Source organism: Cyrtonyx montezumae, unplaced genomic scaffold, assembly GCF_038088225.1.
Source record: "Cyrtonyx montezumae isolate F1298 unplaced genomic scaffold, pur_monq_1.0 scaffold_8, whole genome shotgun sequence".
NCBI classification, from domain to species: Eukaryota; Metazoa; Chordata; class Aves; order Galliformes; family Odontophoridae; genus Cyrtonyx; species Cyrtonyx montezumae.
Window position 1 is genome coordinate 48,305,012 of NW_027072089.1, and position 27,255 is coordinate 48,332,266.

Here is a 27,255-nt window from a genome sequence, read left to right on the forward strand (position 1 = left end):
CGGCGGGAGCCGCTGCCCCGGGCTGCGGAGCGGGCGAGGGCGGCGGCGCCTGCGCGGTGCGGAGTTCGCGCCTTTCCTCGGCCGTCCTTGCGGGCCGGGCGGCGGGATGGGGCGCGAGGCGGGGTCGTGTGCGTGAGCCCGAAGGCGGAGCTGCTGTGCCAGCGAGCGGGACCCTGGCGGTTAGTGCGGGCGCCTCTGGGCTCGGTGCCGTCGCCTGTGTGAAGGGCGAGGGAGCCGCTTCCGGGGTTGGCACCGGGGGGAGGGTGGGGGAGGGGCTGACCTGGGGCCTAACCAGGTTAGGCCCCTCCCGCTCACCTGGCACGGCCGCGCCGTGACGGCAGCGCGTGGGGCGGCCCGGGACGGGGCCGCCGTCCGTCCGTCCGTCCGTCGGCCGTGAGCTGGAGGTCCCGTCCGAGCCGCCCGCGCCGCTGTCGGCGTTTTTCTGCGTGTTTGGCGAGTTCTCTGCTCTCAGTTCGGCACGCTGCGGTTCTGCTTCGCGGTGCTGTTTCGTGCGTCTCCATCAGCGGGCGGACAGCAGCAGCGTGAGGTGCGTGAGTAAGCGGAGCACCTCTAAGTGGAGGTGCTGGCTCGTGCTGGAGCGCGAGCACGCCCATCGTCTGAGAGCATGTCTTGGGGAGATGCTGTCCGCCACCCCCAGGTCGTGCAATATCACGGCCGTCTGTAATGAGAAACAGTAAAAAGTAATATGGTAGGGCCATTTTGTTGGTTGCATTAAGCAGATTTGTGTAAATATTTTGGTTCTAGTGCAGCAAGACAGCAGCCATTGCGTTCTTGTTCCTGCTCCTCACCTGGGAAGCAGGGTTGGACCTGGGTGAGCATTAAGTAAATCCTCCCAGCCCAAACTGTTCTGTGTTGCTGTGCACTGTGAACCTCAGCAACAGTGCACCCATTTGAGCATAGCACTGAGGCTCTGTTGGATATGACCTGGACTGTAATGGGTGCGAGTTTACTAGCAAGCTTAAACAAACAGAGGAGTCCCTTATATTTTATTTTTGATATCATTTGAAATGTCATGCATGGATTCTTATGAAGCATGGTATGCTGTTTGTTGAGTTCATACTAGTGTAGTCCTGTGCAGTCTGCATGACACATGCTGTATAGAGGCTCTTCTCTACAGAGAAGGGAAATAGGAAGGAATCACCTGCTTATAAAGGATAAGCAGGGGGCCTTGGATTGCCTGTTCTAGGGCTCTTATTTCAAACGTCGAGAAAATCACTTATGTTTTTTAGTCTCGTGGATACAAAAGAAGATAGAAAGAACTGTCTCTAAGTTAGAATACAGTGCAATTCTGGTGTTATTCTGTCATGCTGAAGATGTGTTGGGGGAGTGGAGGTGTTGTTATCATCCTTGGAAGTAATAATTACACTGTAGAGCTCCATGTATTACTGTAGCTATGTGGGTGCTTCTACAGAGTGGCATATTTCTCTGTGTCCACGTTGAGGTGTATTGCCATGGTATTGCAGTGGCTGCCTTCTTGCTTCTGAGCTGTAGGTGTAGTTGAAACTGATGTGCATATGTATGCTTCGGGGTTCTGATCTCACCTCTACCTTTTAGGCACTTCCCTAATATGTTCTGGCTGTATTTTCTAACAGCAGGGCTTTGAATGCTTGTTGAGCTGCTATTTCTGATGAACTGTGTCAGAGTTATATGAAGAAATGCTGTTGTTTAGTAATAAATACCAGCAAATGCAAATGTTGTTTCCTTCTACAAAGCTTGGTGTCAGGTAGCTGGCCTCAAAATGTCAAAATAAAGTATAGTATGACATTTATCTTCATTAATTGTATGCCTGGCGTAATGTGCTGAGCCTTTCTCTGAACTAACGCATCTGATTATTTTGAATCAGGGAATGACTCACCACCCTTAAAAATAGTCACCGTTTGCCATATGCCGGCTTCAGATTTTCACCTAAAGCATCTATCAGCTTGTTCTTCTGTTCACCAGTGCCTTGTTGTGGACTGCACCTCACAAAGTGTTGGCTTAAAAAACCCGCTGGTAACAGGAAACCAGGACAACAGAGTGAGTGCACAGCCTGGCCAGCAGGAGCCTGCAGGCAGCCAGCACTCAGGTGGGATCCTAGACACTGCTGCTGAGAGGTGATCGCTGTCCACATAGCAGATGTGTCTTCTGCCTGCTGTGGCAGAGACCACAAAGGTGAAAATGCAGGTCGATTTGTAGTGAAAGGAAGGGTGCTTGCCCCTCCCAACCTATCCCTCATCTTTTGGTCTTGACGTGAGCAAAGAAAAATTGAGTGAAGCTGTGAGGGTGCTCTGCAGCTGAAGAACCTCTGATGTTGGCAGCAGCAAGGAGTCCCCCTTCTGAAGCTGAGTAGCATCCAGGATCCTGCGCTCCCCCTTCCAGTCTGTGTTATGAGGGGGGGTGGCTGCTCACTGGGGTTGGAATGGGGAGTATCACCTGAGTAAGGGCAGTGACCCACTGACCTCATTCATCTGGAACAGATAAAAAAAATTAGGGTTTGTTCCATTTTGTTACGAGAATATAATGTACCAGGAGCAACCGTGTATTGCTTGACCAGATTGGAGGATGTGTTTGGGGTTCTTAGTGTCACTTATTACTTCTGAATTTATAAAGAAAAAAAGGTGCTTGTTTTTTCTTATCTAATCTATGAATTCCAAGCATGTATGAGAGACTGAGATCTGCCAGTTCAAAAACACGAGATCACAATGTTCAGTGAATGACTGAGAGCTTACTGCCTGCCAATAGCATTTCCTTTGGTAAGTAAATAAGATGTATTTGAGCAGAGAATATGGGTTGGTTTTTTTTTTTCCTTGCATAGTTTCTGTGACACTGAGCAAACAGAAATACAGATCATAGCCATCTGTACTGCTGAAGACCTTGCATGAATGTATACAGATGCACTGGTTTAGCTTTTAGGAGGAGGGGTTCATTTTTGTGCTCTGTGGTCTGAAAATCTCACCTTTCCGTGTATATGACCTAGTGCAAGTCAGTGCTCAAAGCTTAGCTTCTGTTCTGAACCTTCAATAGCATCCCTGGGCTTTAGTATGTGTTACAACTGAGCTTCTTACTGGAAAAAAGACATCTGGCAGGAAGGAGGAGCTCTTGGGTCTAAAGGTATATCAGTGGGATGGCCAGGGCTTAAGTGGGCTGAATGGATTTCATATCAGTGTTCTGAATGCAGTGATTTCTTGGATATTGCAGTGGAAATATCTTTTCACAGATATTTACTAGCGTGAAGTACACTGAGTGTGAAACATAAATTCTGAAGTTAATCATGCCAGCATTGAAACTCTCATTTCATGTATTAGTAGTGTTCTGTCCTATTTCTATGGAAGTTTGTTTATTATTTATTTATGTATTGTTTTTCCCTTTATCTAATAGTGCTTTCGCTCACTTAGTACTGTGTGCAAGGATTGTTGCCTGATGTAACATTGCAAACTGGGTGACATTTTATGATAGTTGTAGATTGTGGAGCAACTATTATATTAAAACATAATGCTAGTCTATATAAAGCCTGAAATATTTTTTTAATTGAACGTGAGAAATGTGATTTTCTGTCACCCTACTCTTTTAATTTTCACTTGTGGTTACTTCAAAAGCGATGCTGTTCTCTTAAGGCAATCTGGAGCACTTTTCATATTCAATGAAGGGGTTTTTTCCTTCATTGAATGGAATGAAAGTGTAGGGCTCTGGGGAACAAACAATAAATGAATAGATTTACCCATAAAGTTCTTGGATTATTTCAGCCTAGTGGTTTTACCTTTTCTTATTATTCACGTGTTTTAATCTTTCCAAATGCTCTAAGTGCTCTGTGTTCTAGGCACTTGTAAGCTAATCTTAAATGATCTTTCCCAGGTCATCCTTCTGAAACTTGAAACCTGAAATTTAGGATTCCAGTTCTCTGGGATTGATGCAGCTCGTGTGCTCAAGTGTTTTTTATCCATCTTGTTTTGAAAGTGGTCTTAAAAGCTCTTGGAGAAACACCTTTCCAGGTGCTGTGAGATAATCTACTTTTTTGCTGGAGGTGGAGACTTGTGAGATATGAGCCTGGGGCAGCGTGCCTTGGCTGGGAAGTGTTCAGTAACCCAACTGAAGTGCAACTATACTGATGTACGCAACACGGGCAGCAGACAGGGGGAGCTAGAAGCCATTGTGTGGCAGGAAAACTGTGACTTTTATCACCATCACTGAAACATGGTGGGATCACTCTTAGGACAGTAGTGCTGCAGTGGATGGCTGTAAGCTCTTCAGAAGGGCTAGCCAAAGAAGGAGAGGTGGTGGGATGGGTCAGTATGTTAGGGAATGTTTTGGTTTTGTAGGGCTCAGTGCTGGGAATGATTAGTTTTTTTCTGTATGGGTGAGGATCAGAGGGAAGGCCGGCAAGGCTGACGTCCTGGTGGGGTTCTATTATACATTACTAAACCAGGACCAAGAAGCAGTTTTACAAGCAGCTGCCAGAAGTCGCACAATTGCTAGCCTTTGTTCTTGTGGAGGGCTTCATCTTACCTGACGTTTGCTGGAAATATGATCCAGCAGAAAGGAGACAGTCTGGAGTATATGGAACATAACTTCCTAACACAGCTGGTAAGAGAGCTTGCCAAGAGAAGCCCCCCACTAGTCCCACTGTTTCTGAATGGAGAGACTGGTGGGAGGTGTAGTTGAGAGCTATCTTGGGCATAGCAACCATGAAATGATAGATTTCTCTGTGAAGTCAGGCGTTCACAGACATTGAAGTAATGCTGGTCTTTGTTTCTCCTTATGCTATAGGGTTATCAGTTCAAGCAACAGCTTGTAACTTACAGAACTTCTTGTCTGTTTAGTATGTGGCAGCAAAAAGGGAATATGAAACTCAAGAATCTTAATTTTCATGGTTTAAACCCTAAAGATCTGTGTGGCATTAGTTTTACTTTCAACAAATGCTTATTTCTGTAGGCCTTAAAATTGGGTAGTCTGTATAGAGTCACAGAATCTTAAGAGTTGGAAGGGACCTGTGAAGCCCATCGAGTCCAACTGCCCTGCAGTGAACTGGGACACCACAGCTGGATCAGGTTGCCCAGGGCTTCATCCAGCCTGGCCTTGAAGGTCTTCAGGGACAGGACATCCACCACATCTATGGGCAACCTGTTCCAGGTATCTTTGTCCGCGTAACATTAAAACTGACTTTCCAGTTCAAGACTGTGAAGTGACTGTTTTAAAAGGATGTAATGCTATTTACAAATTTTGTGAATAAAGCAATGGTGAAAATTCAGTACATTCAGTGGTGACTTCTGACTTCCTTACATCCAGTCTAAAGGTCGTATCTTGGTAATGAATTAAGAAGTGCTGGCTTGAACTCATGTAGCATGTGTTGTTGTTTCCTTTACATATTAAGCAGATTTATGTTGTTGACAATGTGTAACTAGACTTCACTAAAGTGAGTGTGCTGGTACACATAGCACAGTAGCTTTTGAGGGACAAACCAGCAAATCATGAGGTGTGTAGGGGAGCCTAGTTTCTTTGGTTTCCTTTGGGCTGGATAAAGAGGATGGTGATGATGGGGTGGCTGTGTGGTCTGCCTGTACGTTAGATTGAGTACGTTTCCAGCAGTTCCGTGGAGGTGTTATTGCATCCCTGCTGCTGGCAAATTACTGTTGTCACAGCTATGCCAGCATCTTAGCACAGATTGCTGGTGTGCAGGCATGTCCCAAACGTGTTATCAGAGTTAAAGCCAAAGCGAAGTGTCTTTAATACCACCTGGTTAGACTTGTCATTTGGAGTATTTTAGCATGTGCTAGCTAATGTATGCTTTAAAACAAAAACAAGGAAAAAAAAATAGACTCTTGGCGCTTATAGTAGATTCAGTTCAACCACTTGGTGGTTTTGCTTTTTTTTATTATTATTATTTTGTTTTAAACTGATTTTGCTAGGTGCACTGCTGTCCTGGACCTGGCTGAACTGGGGGATCAGAGAGTGAGAGTAATGCAGTAGCTGAGATCTCTGTAATAAAGGGTATTTGTCATTTTGTTCCAATACCCACTGGAGGTATAAAAATAAAATTCTCTAGGTTATGCTGTATGACTGGCTGCAGTCCTTTGGTGGCTCTTCAAAGGAGGTGAGATGAAGATTGTTTGCCCTTGGGACTATCTACAAGTTTTATACAGAACCTGGGATAATCTGATGTTTATGAAAATTGTTTAAAAACAAGAAACAAAACTCACGACCTTTTACTGCATTTTTCTTTATCTGTTATGTGGTAAAACTTCCCGTTCTAAATCGAAAAAGCACAAACCAAATTCTTCAAGCTGTTTAAGAATTAAGCAGGCAGGGAAGAAAAATTCCATTTTTGTAATGAATGAAAATTTCAGTATTCGGACCAACCTTGTTAATGCTGTCCATATTGTAGAGGGACAACCTAAGCCTTACAGGAGATGACCTCCCAAGTTTCCTTGCACATGGGTGGGCTGTGCTTCTCAGAAGCCTTAATTAGGATTGAATGTGGGAGAAGTAGAAGGTGGCGAGGGAAAACCTGGGAAATGGTGAGCAGCCAGGAGCTGGGATTAGGTGAGGCACCGGGTGTGGAGAAGTGGAATGGTGAAACTGAAATTGCATAGATCTTGCTGGGTGGTGAGAAGGAAGTTGTAAGAGACAAGGTGCAGCTCAGCCTGGGAAGCGGTAGCACAAAAGCATGGCTTGGGAAATTAGTATGCTGGGTTTGAGCAAGATGAGGAGAGGTGCTGGGGTTGGGTTGCTTCATGGCTGCAACACCATGGGAACTGGGAGTGGGATTTGGAGACAGTTTGGAAAATCCCAAATGTTGGATCATGTTCATGTCACTTCTGTGAATGGCTTCGACTGTTACACTAGTGTAGATTTATGCCTCAGTTTTCCCCCTGGCCTGCCTACTTTAGCTGGCTGTGGTACAGGCAGTTGGATCTACGCGTCACAGTAGGCTGAGGCAGGGAAGGAGGATGGTATGGCAGAACAGGCACTGTGGCTGCAGGGGTACTCCTCACTCCTAGCCAAGGTGGGAGGCAGGGTCCCAGAATGGCCAGGGGCTTTTCCTATGCAGTTATGCTCCCTTTCTTTTCAGGGGCACTCTCTGTAGGAAAGCACTGAATTCTCCCCAGGGAATTGCAAGATTTGTTTTTCCCAAGATAGATTTCGAAAATAGCCTGTAGATTGCATCCTAATGAGGCTTGCAGAATTTGTAGGCTAGAGGCTATCATGCCATTTTTCCTGAAGTGAACTAAACTAAAGGGTATATGTTACCACATATCAGGAGATTTTATCATCATGTGGTGAGAAACCACATTTCTGAAATGTCTAGGATATTGCTTTATTTATTTACTTCAGTATTTATTTTAGGGTTGGCTCCCTAATGAATGGAGTAAAGGACTGGAATGCTCTCTGTGAAAAGGGCTAACTCAGATACTGCTGTATATTTGGAAAGTGAGCTGGCTCCTGCAGCAGTCCATTCAAATGTGAATGTGGTGTAGCTCTCTGGGACAGCTAATGTGTTGTGTGTCACCACCTTTGAGCTGGTATGGGCTGTCAGAGCAGAATTTGAAATTCCTTGGATGGTACTGTGATCACAGCAGAATTCAGCCACCTACAGTTAAACAAGAAAAGGCATACATCTATTTATATTGCTTTTAGAGCTGTTCTGATGGCTAGCTTTAGTTTTGGAAATAAAACAGTTTGCTCCTGTGCAACTTGAATTATGTGATTACGTACTCTTTTAAATAAAGTTTTGTATTGTTCCTATGGTACCATGTGTCCTGTAAAGTACTCATAGGTTTAGGAGCTGAATGCTGCTCTGTAATTTGTATGTTGTTCAAAAAAAGCAACCAAAAAGTAAAGGCCCTTCTTGAAGCTTTAATTAATCCCAATCATAGAAAGTGAACGACTCAGAAGAGAGTTGTTTAATGATGTTTGTGTGGTTACTCCAACTTGTGAATTTTAAGCTCATTTTACCTGTCTACGTGATGCACTTCCCTCTCTCTTCTCTTGGCCACGTTGTCCTGTTCAGCGAAGAAAAGGGCACTGTTTGTGCACCTAGGTAGTGTTTGTTAAATCAGCTTGGTGGCCTCTGATGTCAGTTTGCTATATGACAGCATGAACTTAGAGTACGTTACTTAGAACTCTGTCATCTTGTCTCTAGTCATCTTTAGTTTCTGAAGTGCTTTGACATTCTTTGACCACAACTGTTAGTTTTTCTTCTTTACTTTTTCTGGCTCGCTGCTTTCCAGAGTGGAACAATGCTTATTGCAAGGGTGATTTTGGGCCCAGTGAAGCATGCTGCGTGTCTGTGGGTTACATCACTTTGTCACATATGGCTGGGTCTTTTAGGCTGAAGACCGATAATGATGAGGCGCTGCCAAGTTGTAGATCTTGCTTTTGTGTAGCTGTGACTGTGCGTTTTGACGGCAGAGTGAGTGTTCACACTTGGCCTCCCTCCTCTGATTGCTGACTTCTTGGGTCTGTTTGCAGTGTATCATCCTGACTTCTCGGTGTAGCTGTGTGTGGTGACATGTGGTGACATGGGATGATGTGGAGGACACCTGCCATGCTTCACATGTGGTCTTGCATAATTCTTATTGCGGCAGAATTTTCAGTGGCCTTTATTCTGATCAGTAATTTTACAAAACAACACCTGTGCATGCCATCACCTGCTTTAGATTACTTCAGCTGTTATAATTGGTTACAGGGCACAAAGTCTCAGTGTAGGCTTGGTGAAGGATTGAAATAACGGTGCCTTTTGTACTACATGAAAGAGCTGTGAATTTGGTTTTCCAACTGTGCCTCTCTGTGCCCAGACTTCACCTGTTTATCCTTAAAGGAGACTGTCTTAAGATCATAGGAACAGAACAGAGCTGGCAGCTCTTGAAGGACACCCTTCTGTGGGTGCAGGAGCTCTCCATCCCTCAGCAGAAGTCGAGCAGAAGAGGCAGGTGGCTGGCATGGCTGAGCAAGGACCTGAAGCTTAAACTGAGGGAAAAGAGAAATGTACAGGAAGTGGAAGCAGGGTTGTGTAGCGTAGGAGGAATATAGGGATGTCGTCTGTATGATCAGGAAAGCCAAGGCACAGATGGAGCTGAACTTGGCAAGGGATGTGAAAAATAACAAGAAGGGGTTCTACAGGTACGTAGGCAGGGAGAGACAGACCAAGGAGGGTGTTCTCCCTCTGATTAATGAGGATGGAGAATTGACTTCCTCTGGCAAGGAAGAAGCTGAGGTGCTCAGTAAGTGCTTTGCTTCTGTCTTCACTGGTGGCCAGGCTCCCCATGTCTGCCAGGACACTTGAACCTCTCAGTGTGGGTGAGAGGAACGGATTCCATCCCACTGTAACAGTGGAAAAAGTCTGAGACCTCCTCAAGAAACTGAACGTATGCAGGTCCATGGGGCCGGATGATATGCACCCAAGGGTTCTGTGAGAGATGGCTGATGTGGTTGCTGAGCTGCTCTCCATCACATTTGAAAAATCGTGGCTGTGGGGTGAAATCCCCAGTGACTGGAAAAAGAGAAACATGTCTCCAATTAAAAAATTGGGAAAGGGAGAAAGGATGACTTGGGGAACTACAAGATGGTAAGCCCCACCTCTGTGCCTGGGAGCATCATGGAGCAAATCCTCCTGGTTACCGTGTTAAGGCATATATGAGACAAAGAGGTGATCTGAGACAGCCGGCGGTGCCGTCAATACATTGGAGGGAAGGAAAGCACTCCAGGGGGACCTGTACAGGCTGGAGAAGTGGGCCTGTGTGAACCTAATGAGGTTCAACAAGGCCAAGTGCAAGGTTATGCACTTGGGCCAGGGCAATCCCAGGTATTTATACAGACTGGGGGAAGAACTCCTAGAAAGCAGCACTGCGGAGAAGGGCTTGGGATCCTGCTGGATGAGAAGCTGGACGTGAGCCAGCCTGGAGGGCCAACTATATCCTGGGCTGTATTAAAAACAGAGGTGGCCAGCAGGGTGAGGGAGGTGATTGTCCTCCTCAGCTCTCAGTGAGGACCCGTCTGGAGTACTGCATCCAGGCCTGGTGTCCCCAGCACAAGAAAGATGCAGAGCTCTTGGAATGGTTTGGAGGAGAGCTGCTAAAATGATCAGAGGGTTGGAGCACCTCCCCTAAGAGGAAAGGTTGAGGGAACTGGGCTTGTTTAGCTTGGAGAAGAGAAGGCTCTGGGGAAACCTCACTGTGGCCTTCCAACACTTGAAGGGAACTTAGAAGGGGGAACAACTGCTACACAGGTTGGTAATGACAGGACAAAGGGGAATGGTTGTAAACTAAGGCATGTTAGATGTTAGGAGGAAGTTCTTCTCTCAGAAGGTTGTGACACACTGGAACAGGTTGCCCAGAGAGGCTGTGGATGCCCCATCCCTGGAGGCATTCAAGGCAAGGCTGGATGTGGCTCTGGGCTGCCTGGTCTAGTGGTTGGCAACCCTGCCCATGGCAGCGGGGCTGAAACTACATGACTGTTGAGGTCCTCTTCAACCCAGGTCATTCTGTGATTTTGTGATCATGGTTTTCTTCCTAGGTACATTGCTCAGGCTGATGATGATTATTATTATTTAAGAAGAGAATCAAACGTTTTTCAAGAATGAGGCTGGTTTAGTTCTGCAGGCATCTCTTTTTTTCTCCTTAACTCATGTTCCTGTCTTTATGGTCTTGAAAGGTGGTGGAGTCTCTGTGTTAAAGATACACCTTTTGCCTCTCAAGTTTAAAACCCCTTTTATTTTGGATTTGATAATTCTTTGAGAAACAGAAGATAAGTCAGAATTCTGCACGTGTTCAGTAACAGCTTTCTGTTTGCATGTGCAGTGATGAATATTCAGATCCATGCTGAGCAGGAAGATGCTTCCTGAAACTGCGTTTTGGGTCTGTTGAGAAGAGTAGCTGGATCTGAGCTGGCGCTGGGACTGGGGGAAATTTTCTGCTGCTGTCATATAACAATTTTCTTGGCTTCCTCTGGAAGAAGAATCAAATACCAAGCAAGCAGGAACTGGTGGGAGTCTGCTGTGGGCAGAGTTGTAGGGAAGATGATCAGCTTCTCTCGTATGTAATGCAAGAAATTAAGTCTGGTGGGAGGAATGAGGATGAGGTGAGAAGGTCAGTGGTTAGGAGGAAACAAATGACTGCAGCAGAGAAGAACATCTAGGAGGAAATGGCAACCAATAGCTAATGAGAAGAGGAGGAAGAAGAACTGTATCTTCAAGCAAGCAAGCAGTGTGAGCTGACTTGAGTGAAGGCACATCAAGGGAGAGGAGTGAGACGGAGCAAGAAGTTTGGGTCACAGAGGCCAAAGCATGCTGTGTGTGGTGTACTGAGGATGAAGAAGAAATCAGGCTAGAACTGTGGGAGTACTAGCAGTGAGTGGTAAAGAAATCAAAGCTTGTAGTTATGAGGAAAATATTAAGAATGAAGTGAAATTTAGGTCATGAAGCTGTGCCCACAGCATCGCAAGCATGAGCTGTGCAAAGGGGCACAAGGAGTGCTGTGGAGCTTCTCCATTTAAAGGCCTGGGAAGTTCTGCATGGAGGAGAGTATTGCTTTCTTAAGGGTGTAAAACAAACAAAACATGTGAAGCAAACACAAGTGCACTGTAATTTGTTGCATTTATGGATATGCGTCGTTATTTTTTTCTTAGTGTCTCTCTACTTCAGCTGAAATAATGAATAATAAAAAGATCTCGACTGTTTCATTTCTTATCTTAGTCCTGTGCCATACTGTGCCCTATCTGAGCTCTCATCTGAGGAGCTGTTAATTTCCATAAGCGCTCTGTGAGTGATCTCCTGCAGCGAGGTACTGTTTTTCATATGTAATTGATTTTTCACTCTGGTCTGCATACAGACAATTGAAGGGAGAGTTTAGAACCAATTCAAAAGCAACAAGAAAAGCTGCTTAGCTGGACACATCTTGATTATTAGCTTAGCAACATACAGTTCCATGTAACATTTGTCCATATCCCTGGTAACACTGAATGTGCTTCTATAGTTGAGGGTTTTGACCTTTTTTGGTATCCATACGTCTGAAGCTGTAGAGGCCAAAATATTTCTCCTAAAATATATTCTGACATGCTACTCATTACACAGAATCAAGTTAGTACAGCAGTGCAATATTTGGTATCTATGAAAAATATGAATATACCCAAGAAGAATGATAGAAAAGAAAAAGGCTCTGTGTGGTGTTAATGCTGCTGTCTTTAAAAGAGGCTTCCTGCTACAAGTTAATCTGGTGTGCCTGATGTGTCAGGAGTTTCTGCTTAGCCAGTAGGTATCCTGCTGCCCAAAATGAGGGTTTTATAAAATACTGTGCATTTGTGATTGTCTTCCTTAGCAAAGTGTTGACTGATGTTTACTCAACATGTCTGCAGGAGTACGGGAGATGACTGTGGAGTCTTAAGGGCTAGTGTAGTAGCCAGAGCTGCTATGTTTAGATAGGTTGTTACAGTGACATAATTCTCACAGAGATAGGTCTGATACAGCATTCGTGTGGAATCTTAACATGTTTTATTGAGACAATGGCTACACAGTCACCTTGATCCCTTTGTCCTCAGAGAGCCTCCTTCCAAATTTCAGCCTTCCTTGTGGTTGCCATGACACTTTGTAGGGCTGCACAGACCAGGTTATGGAGCTGCCAGCTTCAGAAATGATTGTTACTCTTTCTACTTGTCTTAGAGTAGATGTATCAGGCTTTTAAGCTACAGCGAAGGGGGGCAGAGTTAAGTTGTATTACAGTTCAAGTTAGCGTGTAACTGTGACTTGACCTGTCATCCAAGTGTATCAGCAGGTGTGGGAAATGGCTTTCTTCTGCCCTTGGGATTTACTCTATTTTTCATAAGATGCTCTGTGGTACCCATGAGGATTGTGGAGTGCAGTTCCTCACTGCAAACAGAACAACATGGATGTTCAGACACAAAGGGCCAAATTCAGAAAGCTGACGTTCCATATGGCGTAGCTCGTCCTGTGGAATTCCTGAATGATATCTACGTTAGGAAGTGCTTTTTGCTTATGAGTCCCGTTACTGGGAATTTATGTGTTGGCTTCTTTCAGCAATTTTCATCTTAGTTTTAATTTTGCCAGAACTCCGTGTGAAACAACACAGGGTACATCTGGGTACAGAGGATCTGGTGTAGCCTCTTCAAAGGTGAATTTCTGATTGCTGTAGACCAAGAAAAAAACAATTATTCTTGTTTTACCTTCCTTACTGTACATTAACATAATTAGAAGACGGATTTGACTTCAGGACTCTTTTTTTTTTGTTTTTGTTTTTTTTTCCTACTGCAACAGGTTATGCAAGTTCTTATTTGCATCTATAAAATATGCTTGGGAACGATGAAGGTGGTCTTGGCTCAGGTGCAGTCCACACAGACACTCTGAGCTTCCAAACAATCCTGTTTTATTTCAGAGATGTAAAGCTAGATGTTTCATAATGAACAGTAACAACCAATATGCAAACCGCCTCTGGATTTTGTATGAATTACTTTAAACATAAAATATGTATTCTGATACTTAAAACGTAATGTTTGATGTGCTGTAAAGCAGAGGTGGCTGAAAAAAGAGCTGTCCTCCTGTGTTAACATGGCTTGGGAGTTAATGGCCAGATTCTACAGATGCTAAGCTTAGGGCCTGCTCTGTTTTATTGCTGCCTCATGACATCAGATGGAATGTTCCTTGTATAAGGCATTGGTGTTTGTTACCTATCTTCAAGACAGAGCTCTAAGCAAGATGCTTTGAAAACAATTGTTAGCGTTTTATCCATCTATTTATTTATTTATTTTCCTGCTACAGGTGTGATGGACAGGTAGCAGAAGATTTCACTTTGATATCAGGGAATCAGAATGACCGAGTGCTTCCTGCCTCCCACCAGCAGCCCCAGTGAACACCGTCGCGTAGAGCACAGTGGGGGTCTTGCTCGTACTCCCAGCTCTGAAGAAATCAGTCCTACAAAATTCCCTGGGTTGTACCGCACTGGTGAGCCTTCCCCACCTCATGACAGCTTGCACGAGCCTCCAGATATAGTGTCTGATGATGAAAAGGAGCACGGGAAGAAGAAAGGAAAATTTAAAAAGAAAGAGAAAAGAAGTGAGTAGGCAACTTCTTATTTCATGCTTAGAAGTCCCCTTTCTCTCTCTATTGCCTGGTATTCCCAGTGTTGGTTTTTCTGTTGTTGTTGTGATTTCTTTAAATCTGTTTAAGTGTGAAGGAAGTGGGCTTGCACAAACACACTTTGTGCAATACCTGTTTCTCTTCATGAGAAGGACTGTTCTGTTGTTGTACAGGCACCGAGCACATGCTGATAAACATACTTGTGTAAAGTCTTCAGCAACGTGTTGGTGATTGCCAGGCATGATAAGTCTTGCATCATCATCAGTTCAGATTCTGAGTATTCAGAATTTGATATTACTTATCATTCCAAGTTTTCCTATGCACACTGTACCACTCATTGAGGGCTAATAAGCGACGTCCTCTTTTGATTAGCTTCTTAGTTTAGTCTGATCATGCAGTTTTCTCCAGCAGTGCCTGAGTACTATTGCAGAGTTTGAAAACGTGCAAGCTGGTGTTGGGGATTTGAATTAACAAGGGCAGAGCAAGGGTTGGAAGTAAACCTTGGATGAAAGAATCCTTTATTTGTCAGTACATCTTTGTCCAAAGGGGAAGTTTTTATTTAACAAAAATACCGGCCACACAGACAAAAAAGGACAGCAGTAAGTAGGTCTTGCTTTCTACCTTTGGAGAAGTGCAGAATGTTTTGCAAACATGGCATTCCTGTTCTTTTTTTTCTTTTGTCCTATGTATTCTGGAAGAATAGAGCAATTCAAAATGTTGAGTTGATGCTGACGACATTGTGTATCGAAAAGATCCTTCCTGTCCACTTCCAACCCCACAGGTCTCAAAAAAGCTGATGCCTTATATTTTCTCCTGTAAATAATACGAGTTTAATACTCATACTGAATTGCTGATAAATTCTGTATTATTTGGGTCTAAAATAGAGCTGTTATCTGTTGGGCTTTTTTCCTCATTGTAAATTGACTTTTATAATGCTGCACAAGGTGCCTTTAAATTTAGAATTAAGAGATCAGCATTATATACAGTGTATAAAGGCTTTCTTTGTGGTGTACCTGCGTGTCTCATGGCAGTAGTCAGACTGAAAGCTGAAGAGAGAAAATGCTCCTTCAGCCCGTGCAGGCAGGTCTGCATGCTGCTAGCAGTGTAACTGCTCTCTTTCATGAGAGATTATAACATCATACAGCTGATGCACAGCATTTTTTGTTGGAGAAGTTTAACGGTGAAGTATCATGAAAGTGAAAAAAATGCAAAATGTAGGAAGAGTCAGATTTTCTCTTGCAGCTGTAACATAAAAAGCCTTCAGCACATCCTAGCCCTATTGTATGTAGGTGATGTAATTACCAGTCAGATATGGGATTGAGTTGAATGCAAAGCTTCTGGTATCTCTCATATAGTCCAAACATGGTAATTACTGCAAATACACCTGGAACATTTTGCTTATGTATTTGATCAGGGGTATCTGGTAGCTCTTCAGGTTACCAGATGTTTTGATTTTTTGGACAGTACGCAACCTGCTGTGGTTATATAATTTGGCATTTAAATTGATCACTTTAGTGAGAAACATTTGATGCCTTCACCTGTCTTCAACACTACTGATGGGTTTTGTGGGACCCCCAGAGCTGGACGAGTTACGACTGCAGTAAGTTGGGCTTGGAGTGTTATAGTAAATAGGGTTACATCAGGCTGGCAGGCAGGCACTAGTGGGGTTCCACAGGTCCCCATCCTAGGGATGATTCTCTTTAATGCTTTCATCAATAACGTAAATGCAGGACTTGAAGTATATTAAGTTTGTGGACAGCAGTAAATTGGGAGGAGCTGTTGAGTCCTTTTGGAGTAGAGAGGTCTTGCAGAGAGGTCTTGACAAATGGGAGGGTTGGGCAGTCACCAACCACATGAAGCTGAACAAGAGCAGGTGCCAGATGCTGCACCTGGGATGGGGCAGCCCTGGATAGATATACAGCCTGGGGACAAGAGGCAGGGGGGGGCAGCCCCGCAGAAAGGGATCTGGGGGCTATGGCTGACAGCAGTGTGCCCTGGCAGACAGCAGGGCCACTGCACCAGTCCCAGCACTGCCACCGGGTGTGGGGGAGGGGTTGTCCTGTTTTACTCTGTGCTGCATGGCCTCACCTCCAGCACTGCATGTGGGTTTGGCCCCGCAATATAAAAAGGGTGTCAAACAATTTGAGAGCATCCAAAGGAGGTCTGCAATGACCGTGAAGAGTCTAGAGTACAACACGAATGCAACAGTTTAGGTCCCTGTGTTTGTTCAGCACGGAGCAGAGCAGAGGAGCTGAGGGGAGGCCTGCTGGCGGCTGCAGCTCTCCCAGGGAGCGGAGGGGCAGCGCTGAGCTCTGCTCTGTGTGACAGCGACAGGGCCCGAGGGAACGGCATGGAGCTGTGTCAGGGGAGGGGCGGCTGGGGGTTAGGGACAGTGCTGCACCACCGGGCGGTGGGCATGGGACGGGCTGCACAGGGCAGTGGGCCCCAGGAGACTGAGTTTAAGGAATGTGTGGAGCCAGGAGTTGAGCTCAATCCTTGTGTGTCCCTCCCAAGTCAGGGTATTCTGTGATGTAATGTAACTTTTCACATTTAAAATTAGCTGATGTATCAAGTACTTTCAATTGTTTTTCTTCTGTATGAATTTGGGTTTTTCGTATTTCAGTATATTATGTCTCTGGTCAAAGAGATATAATAATATTACTACCAGAAGCAAGGTTACTTCTAAATAAAATTAGCCTACTCTGGAAGACATAGAAACTCCCTTGTAGTATGGGTAAGAGATTCTCTGTGAATTTCTAATTAGTATACATTTATAAGCTTACGTTGCTGAGACAAAGTAGGCTGTTTTTGTACGTGACTTGCTGCTTCATGTCTTCTCATGAAGTCAAGAAATACCAGTTTCCATAACATGCTGTTGCTGGTGCTACCAAAGGCCTTGAAGAGCATTAAGAATTTGTTTTGCAACATCAAGTGTTGAAATGTGACATAGGTGCTTTGCTTATTGCTGAAATCAGCCTCCAAGCACAGGCTTCACAGTTGACTGCCACTGTGTGTGCTGATACTGGGCATGGTACATGTGTTGGGAGGAACCCTGCTTTGTTAGATGGGGAACTGTTAACAGCTACCCAGTTGGAAGTGTTCTGGGCTCTGTTTGGTGACGATTTAGCTTTCTGCTCAGGAATGACATCTGCGAACCCCATCTTAAATCTGTGCCAGCCCATCCTCACAGAAAGTGATGATGAGGTGTACTGCTTTGTCCTGCAGCTGATATCTCAGTGCTGTCCTTATCCCAGAACTGAATCCTTAGTTTGTGCATCACAGGTTCTCCTACCCATTTGCATTTCTAGTTTACAAGAAGAATGAGCAGTGATCTAGCCTGTAAATGAGGAGGACAGGACCTGGTTGCTGGTTGTTCTCCAGTAGGTCTTTGTTCTTCCACGGAACACTTTTGGTAGTCCTAGGGATGAGTTCAGGATGGGAAAGCTGGTCAAATGATTGTAATTATTTGATGGTAGTCCCATGTTTTAATACATTTCATGTTTTAAGTACTACTTAGAGAACAGACAGGAAGGCTTCAGAATACAGACAGCTCCTTGGATGTGCTGAAATTCTGCTGAGAAACTGCAGCTTTTAGAATGGAAGAGTAAAGGCAGTTCTGAATGCCTTCATGTTCTTTTGCGCGGTGTCTCAGCTGCACACATACACTCTCTCATCTTTCCATTACGCTTTCGTGTATCATCTAATTTTCCACCAGCTGGGTCCGTTCACTCAGAAGCAGCACCTGGCTGCCTCTGTGCTTCACTCAGAGGCATTGTCTGCAGGTGGTGGGAGAGTGTCAAGGCATCTGTATAACAGGGGTATCACACTGAACCAAGAGCTTGTTTTCTACTGTGATGGGGGGAACCAAGGTGGTGCCTTCTTTGTTGAACAGATTTCAGGCTTGCTTTGTTTGGGGCACAGTGCGTGTGAGATGGCCATTAATTGACTTGGAAGTTGCGCTGGTTTCTGTGTTGTTGATTTTGGTTGTGGGTTTTTTGTTTAGTTAGTGGAGGTTTTTGTTGTTCGGTTGTTCTTTTGTAATCCACCTCGTTCTTGCCTGAAGGATGGGCAGGGCTAGCTGCAGAGGCGTAGTTAATAAAAGCACTGCTGCAGATGCTTTGAAGGACACTTGGTGTTTCGGTACTGAAGCAGCGTGCTGTGCTGTGGACTTGTTTGAAGATCTCACGTAGAGTTTTTAAGACAAAAATACAATCTCACTGACAGGTATCGTGGTAGCGTTACTGCAGTTGTTTTATTCTTCTGATGGAAAAGTAAGTTTGCTTGACCTTTTTTTGTTGACCTTTTATTTGAGATCGAAACTTTACTAACTGCATACTCATCTTAAAATTTGTAACATTTTGCAGTGGGGTTGGAGAGTTTAGTGATGGAAGTTCGTTAGAAGGTTTTTTCTAGGCTTATGTGTATGTAGCAGACGATCCTTAACTACTCTTATACTGTTGATTACAGGAGCATAGAGAAGTTGCGAGACGTTTCTTTTTATTTTGCATTTCCTTGACTATTAAATGGGAAACTAGCCCATAAGATGGACATTGCAATTATGAGTAAGTATACGAAGTTTTAATTGTTCAGATCATGCAGGAGCAGTGTGGCTTATCTTTTATGTGACTGTTGCAATCTCGATTTAGTCTTTGTCCACTTTGCTGTGTAGCCACTAGAGAAAACCTTCAGAAGTGTCAGGCAGGCACTATGTTTTGACCCATATAACTTCTCCCTCCTCCTTAGGTATCACCTTTTCTCTCCTAGTAGCGTATCAAACTTACAGGTGTCCTCTTCCCTTTCCCTCCTTTGCCTACTAGCGGAAGGTTACGCTGCCTTCCAAGAGGACAGTTCCGGTGATGAAGCTGAAAGTCCTTCCAAGTTGAAGCGGTCCAAGGGAATACATGTCTTCAAGAAACCCAGCTTTTCCAAAAAAAAGGAAAAGGACTTTAAAATAAAAGAGAAACCCAAAGATGAAAAACACAAGGAAGACAAGCATAAGGAAGACAAACACAAAGAGAAGAAGTCAAAAGACTTAACTGCGGCAGATGTTGTAAAACAGTGGAAAGAGAAGAAGAAAAAGAAAAAGCCAATTCAGGAGACAGAGATACCTCCAGTGGACGTCCCCAGTCACAGACCTGTGTTTGGCATTCCCCTGTCTGACGCAGTAGACAGGACCATGATGTACGACGGCATCCGCCTGCCTGCTGTCTTCCGTGAATGTATAGATTATGTAGAGAAGTATGGCATGAAGTGTGAAGGCATCTACAGAGTTTCAGGTATTCTCAGCTACTGACGTGCAGGTTCTTTGTTTTGCATTTTTCTTACTGTTTTGGACACCTAGATGCTACTTAGAGCTGCTTTGATTTTAATTATCAAAAAGATCATCAGGTGGCTCAAGCTAAGCAAGCCCTGAAATACCAGAAAAGTTACTCATGGTACTGCTTAAAGGCAGTAAAAGTATATTTGATTTGGCCTGCTGTGATAGGATGATGGTAACTGTGAATAAAATACACTGGATTGGCTAGCTTGTATTTTTTTATTACTCCTGCATGAGAAATGCTATGCTCATCGATGGGGAAAGCAAAGATGAGGAGTAACCACTTTATGACTTCAGCTTCCCACTGTTGCTGTGTATACTTTTCTTCTTAAAAGCTTCTTTTGTTTGGCAAAGTTACTAATAAGCAGAAAATGCAAGTTCCACATTTAAGCTCAGCTGCAGCAGGGTAATTAACCACAGTAGTTATGTAACACCTGCTTACATAAAGCAAAGCGGTTGGTCGTTGTGTTAAACAAAACAATCCCTCTGTGAACTCTGCAGAGTGAAACCCAAGCAAGTACTTTAGCACGCACATTTAAGGGAGCAAAAACAAGTGAGAAAAGGAACTCGAGGAAGAGCATTTGAAACGAGTTACTGTGTAGCACTGCAAACTACCGTGAAAGGCTTCTTTAAGCTGTCCTTACACTGATGACCTGAGTCGTACTTGGCAGGGATGCTCAGTGGTTTCTTAGTGGGAACATTCTGGCAGTACATTTCTTCAGGGCAGTGCTGCACTGGGAACGTTCTCTGAAGGTTTTATTTTTCCATAAGGTTTTTTTTGATGTTTGTACGTTCTTGGTATTCTCCAGTGCAATAGCACCCTCTTGTGTGTGCAGGAGTGTTTAAATTGAGAGCTCAGAGAGGCAGTGGCCTAGCAGTGTACCAGCACTTGTGATGAGTAACTTAGCTGGACATGAAATAGAGCACGTTTTGGTTGGCATTTACCGTGGGCTGGGTGCATCCAGCTTTGTTTATTGGACCAGAGCCAAACTGTGCGGTGCAGTAAGTCAGTGAAAGTCAAATGGATACGTGAGCTTTAAGAAAGAAACTTTTGTGACTTACTCCCGTGGTCTGAATGTCACTGAGTTGTAAGAACACCATGCAGAAAATACTAGCCAGGCTGAATAATTACATGAATGTGTGTTTATTCATACGGTGCCTCGAGCCAAAATACTGTGTGAGATTCCTCCAGCTGCAGACCTGTAAACTAAATTGCGTGGGGTTGGTTTGTCAGAGGAAGGTTTGTGTTCAGAATTTGTTGCACAGTTTTGGAGTTGATAAGGGCGTATTTGCGGTTTGGCTGAAGGCTGTTATTGAATGGCTGCAGAGAAGTTAAGTGCAGAATGGCAAGGGGAAGCAACTTCTTACAAGGGTAGACAGTGATAGGACAAGGGGGGATGGTTTTGAGCTTGAGGAGGAAAGGTTGAGATCAGATGTCAGGGGAAGTTATTTACAGAGAAAGCAGTGAAATGCTGGAACAGACTGCCCAGGGAGGCTGTGGATGCTCCATCCCTGGAGATGTTCATGATCAGGTAGGATGGGGCCCTGGGAAACGTGGCCTAATACCAGATCTGGAGGTTGGAAAAAAAGAAGACTGTTATAACCGTTATGCACGTAGAGTTGAAGTCTTGTCTTAATTCTTTCTTTCAATATTTTTTAGGAATAAAGTCAAAAGTTGATGAGCTCAAAGCAGCCTATGACCGAGAAGAATCTCCCAACCTGGAAGAATACGAGCCCAATACAGTAGCCAGCTTGCTGAAACAGTACCTACGAGAACTGCCCGAAAATTTGCTTACCAAAGAGCTAATGCCACGCTTTGAAGATGCTTGTGGAAAGAACACAGAAGCTGAGAAAGTTCAGGAGTGTCAGAGGCTGCTGAAAGAGCTGCCGGAGTGTAACCATCTCCTCATTTCTTGGCTGATTGTGCATATGGACCACGTTATCGCAAAGGAACTGGAAACAAAAATGAACATCCAGAATATTTCTATAGTGCTCAGCCCTACTGTCCAGGTACGTGCTCCACACAAGTGCTAGAGCAGGCAGCACGAGAAAGGCTTCTTCATGGGAATTCTCTTGCAGGTGTGATTCGGGCACTGTCTGATACACTTAAGCTGGAATAAAGCTCTTCCTTATACTTCGGGAACATAAAATGCAGGGAAAGTGGGGGGGGGAGACTTTGTGAAGGTGAGCTCGCATAGCACATATCTGGTATCTGCTGTTATGAAAAACACTGCAAACACTGCTGTCAGGGCTTTTTTATTCTGCAAGCACAAGTGATTTAACATTGTATTCATCCAGTAATTCAAGCAGATGTAGAATTTCTGTTTCTGACACAGTGAAGACTATTTTGTTGCTTAATTGTAATCAAGCCACTGAACCCTGTGCTGCAAACAGATCTTCCTGGTGCAGTGATGACTTGGGCATAATGGCTGTGGTGTCTGCAGTCAGACTGCTGACTAGTTTTCTAGGAATGTTTTGGCGGTTTCTGGGCTGGTTAATTCTTTAGTAAACAACTATTAAATGCAGCTCAGAATTAGTCCTGTCCCTTTTGGGAACATAGCACTGGGTGTGGGCTCCTTTCAATTCTTTTGACTTTTTCCTTCTTTTTTAAATCTTGAGAGAGAAGTTGTTGAAAGTACTGAAGTTTTGAGAGGACAGCCATCCATAGAACAGCATGGTTGGTGTTCCTGCTTACCTATTGCTATCACTTCCACCTTTACATGAGCAAAAAGAAAGAGGTGGTCAGAGGGCTCGAGCATTTCCCCTAGGAGGACAGGCTGAGAGAGCTGAGGCTTCTCATCCTGGAGAAGAGGAGGCTTTGAGGAGATGTTACAGTGCCCTTTCCAGTACTTGATGGGGGCCTTAATAGGAAAGCTGAGGAGGATCTTTTTGTAAGGGCAGATAGGGACAGAAAAGGAAAGAGGAAATGGTTTTAAACTGGAAGAGTGTAGATTTAGACTAGACAGGAAGAAATTCTTTACTGTGAGTGTAGTGAGTCACTGGAACAGGCTGCTTAGGGAGGTTGTGGATGTCCCCTTTCCGGAAGCACTCAAGGCCAGGCTGGATGGGGCTGTGAGCAGCATGGTGTGGGGAGAGGTGTCCCTGCCTATAGCAGGGGTTTGGAACCAGGTGACCTTAAAGGTCCCTTCCAACCCAAACCATCCTACGTATTTGCAAGTGATGGACGGCTGCTGCATTGCTGGAAAAAATACTATGTTTCAGAGATGCAGATTATGTGAAGAAATGATCTTAACTGTTGTTCTCATCCATCCTGCCCTTCCTTGCAGATCAGCAACCGTGTCCTGTACGTATTTTTTACGCATGTTCAAGAGTTCTTTGGGAATGTGACCCTAAAACAGGTTACAAAACCTCTCCGTTGGTCAAATATGGCAACCATGCCAGCACTTCCAGAGACACAGGAGAGCATCAAAGAAGAAATCAGAAGACAGGTTGGTGAATACTTCAGTTGTTTTGTTTGTTTATGTCCTGGATTTGCTAAATTCAGCAGTAAACTTTTGTAAGAGTGTAATTGTATCATGGTTGTCCTGTTGCGAGACGCCACATGCTTTGAAAAGCAGAACTCCAAGCCTTTTGTCACAAGGCCAATGCCGTATTTTTTCCCCACTCTGCCCTGCTCTGATGTACTTAAAGACACTAATTGCCTTGGCAATGTTTCTAGGAGTTCCTACTGAACTGTTTACACCGAGACTTGCAGGCAGGGATAAAAGACTTATCCAAAGAAGAGAGACTCTGGGAGGTGCAAAGAATTTTAACAGCTCTTAAGAGGAAACTAAGAGAAGCCAAGAGACAGGTGAGTAGCTTGCTGTTTATTGCCCAAATGTAGATTGTAGGTGAAAACGACCTTATTTGCTGCTTGTCCCCATCTCCTGGGGCATATCATTCAACCTTGCTGTTTGACCCCTGTGAGATGGTTCTATAACTGGTGGACTGGGGGCTTCTAATGCTCACTGACTGTGACAGGTATGGAAGGTTGGTACCTTGGGGGTTATACATTGGATTTAGAAAGCATGGTTGGCACCAAGGCCTTTCATTATGCTTTCCTGCTCTGCACTGGAGCTTCTGTTCTGCTCTGGAGTTTTTAGCATGCAGATTCTAAAGAGAAACATAAGGCTGCTTTCTAGAATCAAATTTGCAGATTTCTGGTATTACTTAAAGTACTCCAGAATTGTGAAAGTGTAAGAATATAACAAAATTTGTAGGGAAAACTGGGCTATTAATGAGCGAGTCAATACAGCTGTGACAATTGTAAAAAGCATTTCCCAAGGTACATGGAGACAGACCAGGGGGGGCAGCGGGCGGTGCATGTAGCATGGCTTTAACAGTGCTGTGGGCTCAGTGGAAAAAGAATCATTTGAACCTCTGCTGGAGCATAAGTGTTATCTTTTACGCTTGTATCCGGGCTGGTATGCTGTAGGTGAAGCAGATATCCCAGTTCTTACTATTCATATGACTCAAAACAAAACATCTGAGCATTCTCACGAATTGTGAGAGCGCAGAGGAACTAGATCAAACCCCCTTTCAACCTTTTCAGTGCAGTTTTTTTGTATTTTTCTGTCTTAATTCCTAAATGGCTGAGGAGCAGTACCTTCACCCTCCAGCTGCTTTTAAAACAGTGCGTGACTAAAACAGTATTTGGCAGAGCTTATATCCTCTCCATGCTTAACACTGTGTGTTCTGGCCTGCCCAAAGCGGTGACCAAAGACTTGGGTGAATGAACTTCAGCAGCATTTCTTAAATTGCCCTGTGTCCAATTGCAATTGGTCACTTTTACCAATGGTAAGCATTGGGTAAGCAGTGAAGGCAGCCCTTTTTGTTTTGCAGATGCTGAAATTAAAAGCATCTTCCTGAGAACTTCTCAAAATAACAGATGATTTATAAATTTGAAAAAATAATGTGTTGAAAGAAAGTCTTCACAACAGTGACTGGGGCAGGTGGCCTTTTCAAAACTGTCCTCTTTCTCTGTCAGGAGTGTGAAACAAAGATTGCACAAGAAATTGCCAGCCTTTCCAAGGAGGATGTCTCCAAAGAAGAAATGAACGAGAATGAAGAAGTTATAAATATTCTACTTGCACAGGTAGATGGCAAGCACGTATCCATTTGTATGCTTTATTTTAGTGTTCCACGTCTGTCAAGAGTTCCTAAGCGTGTATTTATTCCTTCTGACGCAGTGGTAAACTAAAAGCACAGAGGGACATCTCACTCTGTCTGTTAAAATCTGAGGCTTTGTTTGAGCATTAAGTAAAGCAGGGAAAGCACACGGACTGCAGCAGTGCACCTGAAGCTGAGCAGGCTGCTGTTAAGGCAGAGAGGAGTTGGTGTGAAGCAACAGGTACGCTTTGTTGTTCTCGTGCTTAGAAAGCATTTCCATGTCTGACCACAGTTACTACTGTTAACTCTTTTCTTGCTGACCAAAGGGAATAAGGCAGCTCTTTTGGCATTTATGCCTGCCTTGGCTTGCCTCAATAGCTTTGATCTTCCCTCTGCTGTACTTTTGTCTATTAATCTTCAAAGACCCGTTTTTGAATTTAGTTTCTCTGGGTTATCCCAGAGCTTCCCCCCAGTGATTTAAGCCCACGGGCGGCCGCACATCAAGAACTCAGTGTTATTGCCACGGCTGTTCAGCACAGCCATCACCTTGAGGATTCAGAACAGACATTGTTGGGTTGCTGCTCAGAGTTGGGCTGAGGTCTTGCTGCCTCAGTGCCAAGCAGGCACGCTGAGTACTTCTGACAGCAGTTCATAGAAGAGCATTGCCAATTCCCAGGGCACAGCATTAGAGTAATCCTTAGCGCGTGTTCCCATAGAGCGTAAAGCCAAGGCTGTAAGTGAACTAATTGCTTGTTGCAGGAGAATGAGATTTTAACAGAGCAAGAAGAACTGCTGGCCATGGAGCAGTTTCTGCGGAGACAAATAGCCTCAGAGAAGGAAGAAATTGATCGCCTTCGAGCAGAAATAGCTGAAATACAAAGGTAAAAGGGAGAGTGCGTGCCTCAGCACAAGCTCTGGGGAGAAGTAGCATAACTAAACCACACGTAAAAGACCACCCTGTGCACACGAGCACGCTTGCAAGCTGATTCCTTTTATTGAAATCTTATCATTCCACCTTTTGGGATATCTTCTGTAGTACAGCAATGAAGTTGTGGTCTAATGGAAGCTTGACTTTTGCATCACAAAAAAACATCCCCGTAGGAAATCATGGATCTGTTAAACCAAACCCTGATCTTGTTTTCAAAGCCGTTGTATTCAGTGAACATGAGCAAATGTTATGTGCTCCAGTCCTGGCCAGCTTGAGCAAGTGTTGTGATCTCAGCTTGTCGTTGCTCTTGCAGTCGCCAGCAGCACGGCCGGAGCGAAACAGAGGAGTATTCTTCAGAGAGTGAGAGCGAGAGTGAGGATGAGGAGGAGCTGCAGGTCATCCTGGAGGATTTGCAGAGGCAGAATGAGGAGCTGGAGGTAAGACAGATAATTTGAACCTTACGGGGGCAGATCATTTTGTGTTGGTTTTGCCCAGGCATGAAACTTGTGCTTCATTTTTAAACTGCTGTTGCGTGCAAGCGCACATTGCTGTATTAGCTGAAAAGCTGTGCTGCACGTAGTGGCCTTCCCAAGGTACAGCCTGGCTGAGGAGCACTGACGTGTGTTTTCCTTGCCTAAAAGATAAAGAACAATCACCTGAACCAAGCAATCCACGAGGAGCGGGAGGCCATCATTGAGCTGCGCGTGCAGCTCCGGCTGCTGCAGCGCGCCAAGTCTGAGCAGCAGGCACAGGACGAGGAGGAGGCAGAAAAGCGTGGAGGGGCTTCTCAGCAGCAAAGGGACGGTGTCCTGGAGACAAAAGCAGCCAAAGAGCAGCCAAAGGCGAGCAAGGAGCAGCCAGTGAAGCCATCGCCAAGCAAAGACAGGAAAGAAACTCCCATTTGATCAGGCTCCTGGGAGATTCGTAACGTCAACCGCCGTGTGCAGAGCAGTGGCGTTCAGGTCAGACTGCACACATCGTTGCTGGCTGTGTACATTCTGTACAGAACCTCGTCTGCTAAGCCTGGAGACTGCTGTCTCTAGTCCTTGTGGCTTCTGCTCATCAGACTCAGGTGAGTGCGGAGGGGCCAGAAGAGTTCTCCAGCTTCTATTGGATTATTTCAAGACCGCTTTCCTTCAGGTGATTTACAATAATTCAGTTTTATTTTAAACCAAACCCATTATGTACATTCATCGGAGCAGAACTGAACTTGTCATTTTCAGCAAATGAATACGAATGCACCAACACGTACTAATTATTTGCCCTGCAATTCTACTCATTCACCATTATTTCTGCTTATTAACCTCGTCACTTCTTGCTTGTGCCTTTGATACCTTTCTGATGCAGATTATATACGTGGGAGCTTTAAATTTATCCTGGGTTGGCTGAAACGGTGGGAAGACTGCGGGGTATCACGTTTACCTGACATGCCCTTAAACTTCTTTTTTCGTTTTAAGGTGTACTGAATAAATATAAAACTTGACAGGTGTTATTTATGTCTCTGTATGATGGAAACGTTCACGAGAGCCGTTCACATTTAGCAATGCAGCTGATGCATCTGCTCACTCACAAACCATCCTCACAGCTGCTGTGAGACAGGCTGTGCTCCTCCTTGAAGGAGTGCACCACCTGGAGGCACGGGGCCCAGCAGCAGCCTCAGGCTGGTGTAAGTCAGCCTGGTGGCTGCTTCATTTACTGCCCAGAGGCAGTTCCTGTTCCACACGTTCCACCTCTCCATCAGCCAGAGGTGTTCATAACTTCTTAATTGGGGGTATTTATTTTCAGCACCTGTTGGACGTGGTTATATTCTGTACCTATTGC

General features: G+C 44.6%; 1 protein-coding gene across 2 annotated transcripts; it reads left to right on the top strand.

Moving 5' to 3' along the window:
- On the top strand, positions 1 to 26,982 carry RALBP1 (ralA binding protein 1). 2 transcript variants are annotated; one of them, XM_065753707.1, is made up of 10 exons: positions 1 to 179; positions 13,763 to 14,056; positions 18,898 to 19,356; positions 21,058 to 21,407; positions 22,685 to 22,846; positions 23,077 to 23,208; positions 24,385 to 24,492; positions 25,266 to 25,387; positions 25,748 to 25,871; positions 26,076 to 26,982. In XM_065753707.1, the coding sequence occupies exons 2-10, from the start codon at positions 13,813 to 13,815 to the stop codon at positions 26,337 to 26,339; spliced, it is 1,965 nt and encodes a 654-aa protein (XP_065609779.1). In that variant the 5' UTR covers positions 1 to 179; positions 13,763 to 13,812; the 3' UTR covers positions 26,340 to 26,982. The 2 variants fall into 2 exon arrangements, with proteins under 2 accessions (XP_065609779.1, XP_065609780.1); XM_065753708.1 differs by lacking the exons at positions 1 to 179; positions 13,763 to 14,056 and adding an exon at positions 18,548 to 18,642.
- Positions 26,983 to 27,255: the final 273 nt, after the last annotated feature.

Bases quoted from the DNA above. Each gene is read 5' to 3' on its own strand.
- RALBP1 (XM_065753707.1), top strand. From the start codon at position 13,813: ATGACCGAGTGCTTCCTGCCTCCCACCAGCAGCCCCAGTGAACACCGT. The intron at 14,057-18,897 runs GTGAGTAGGCAA...TTTGCCTACTAG, and splicing joins TAAAAAGAAAGAGAAAAGAA to CGGAAGGTTACGCTGCCTTC. The intron at 21,408-22,684 runs GTACGTGCTCCA...CCTTCCTTGCAG, and splicing joins TGCTCAGCCCTACTGTCCAG to ATCAGCAACCGTGTCCTGTA.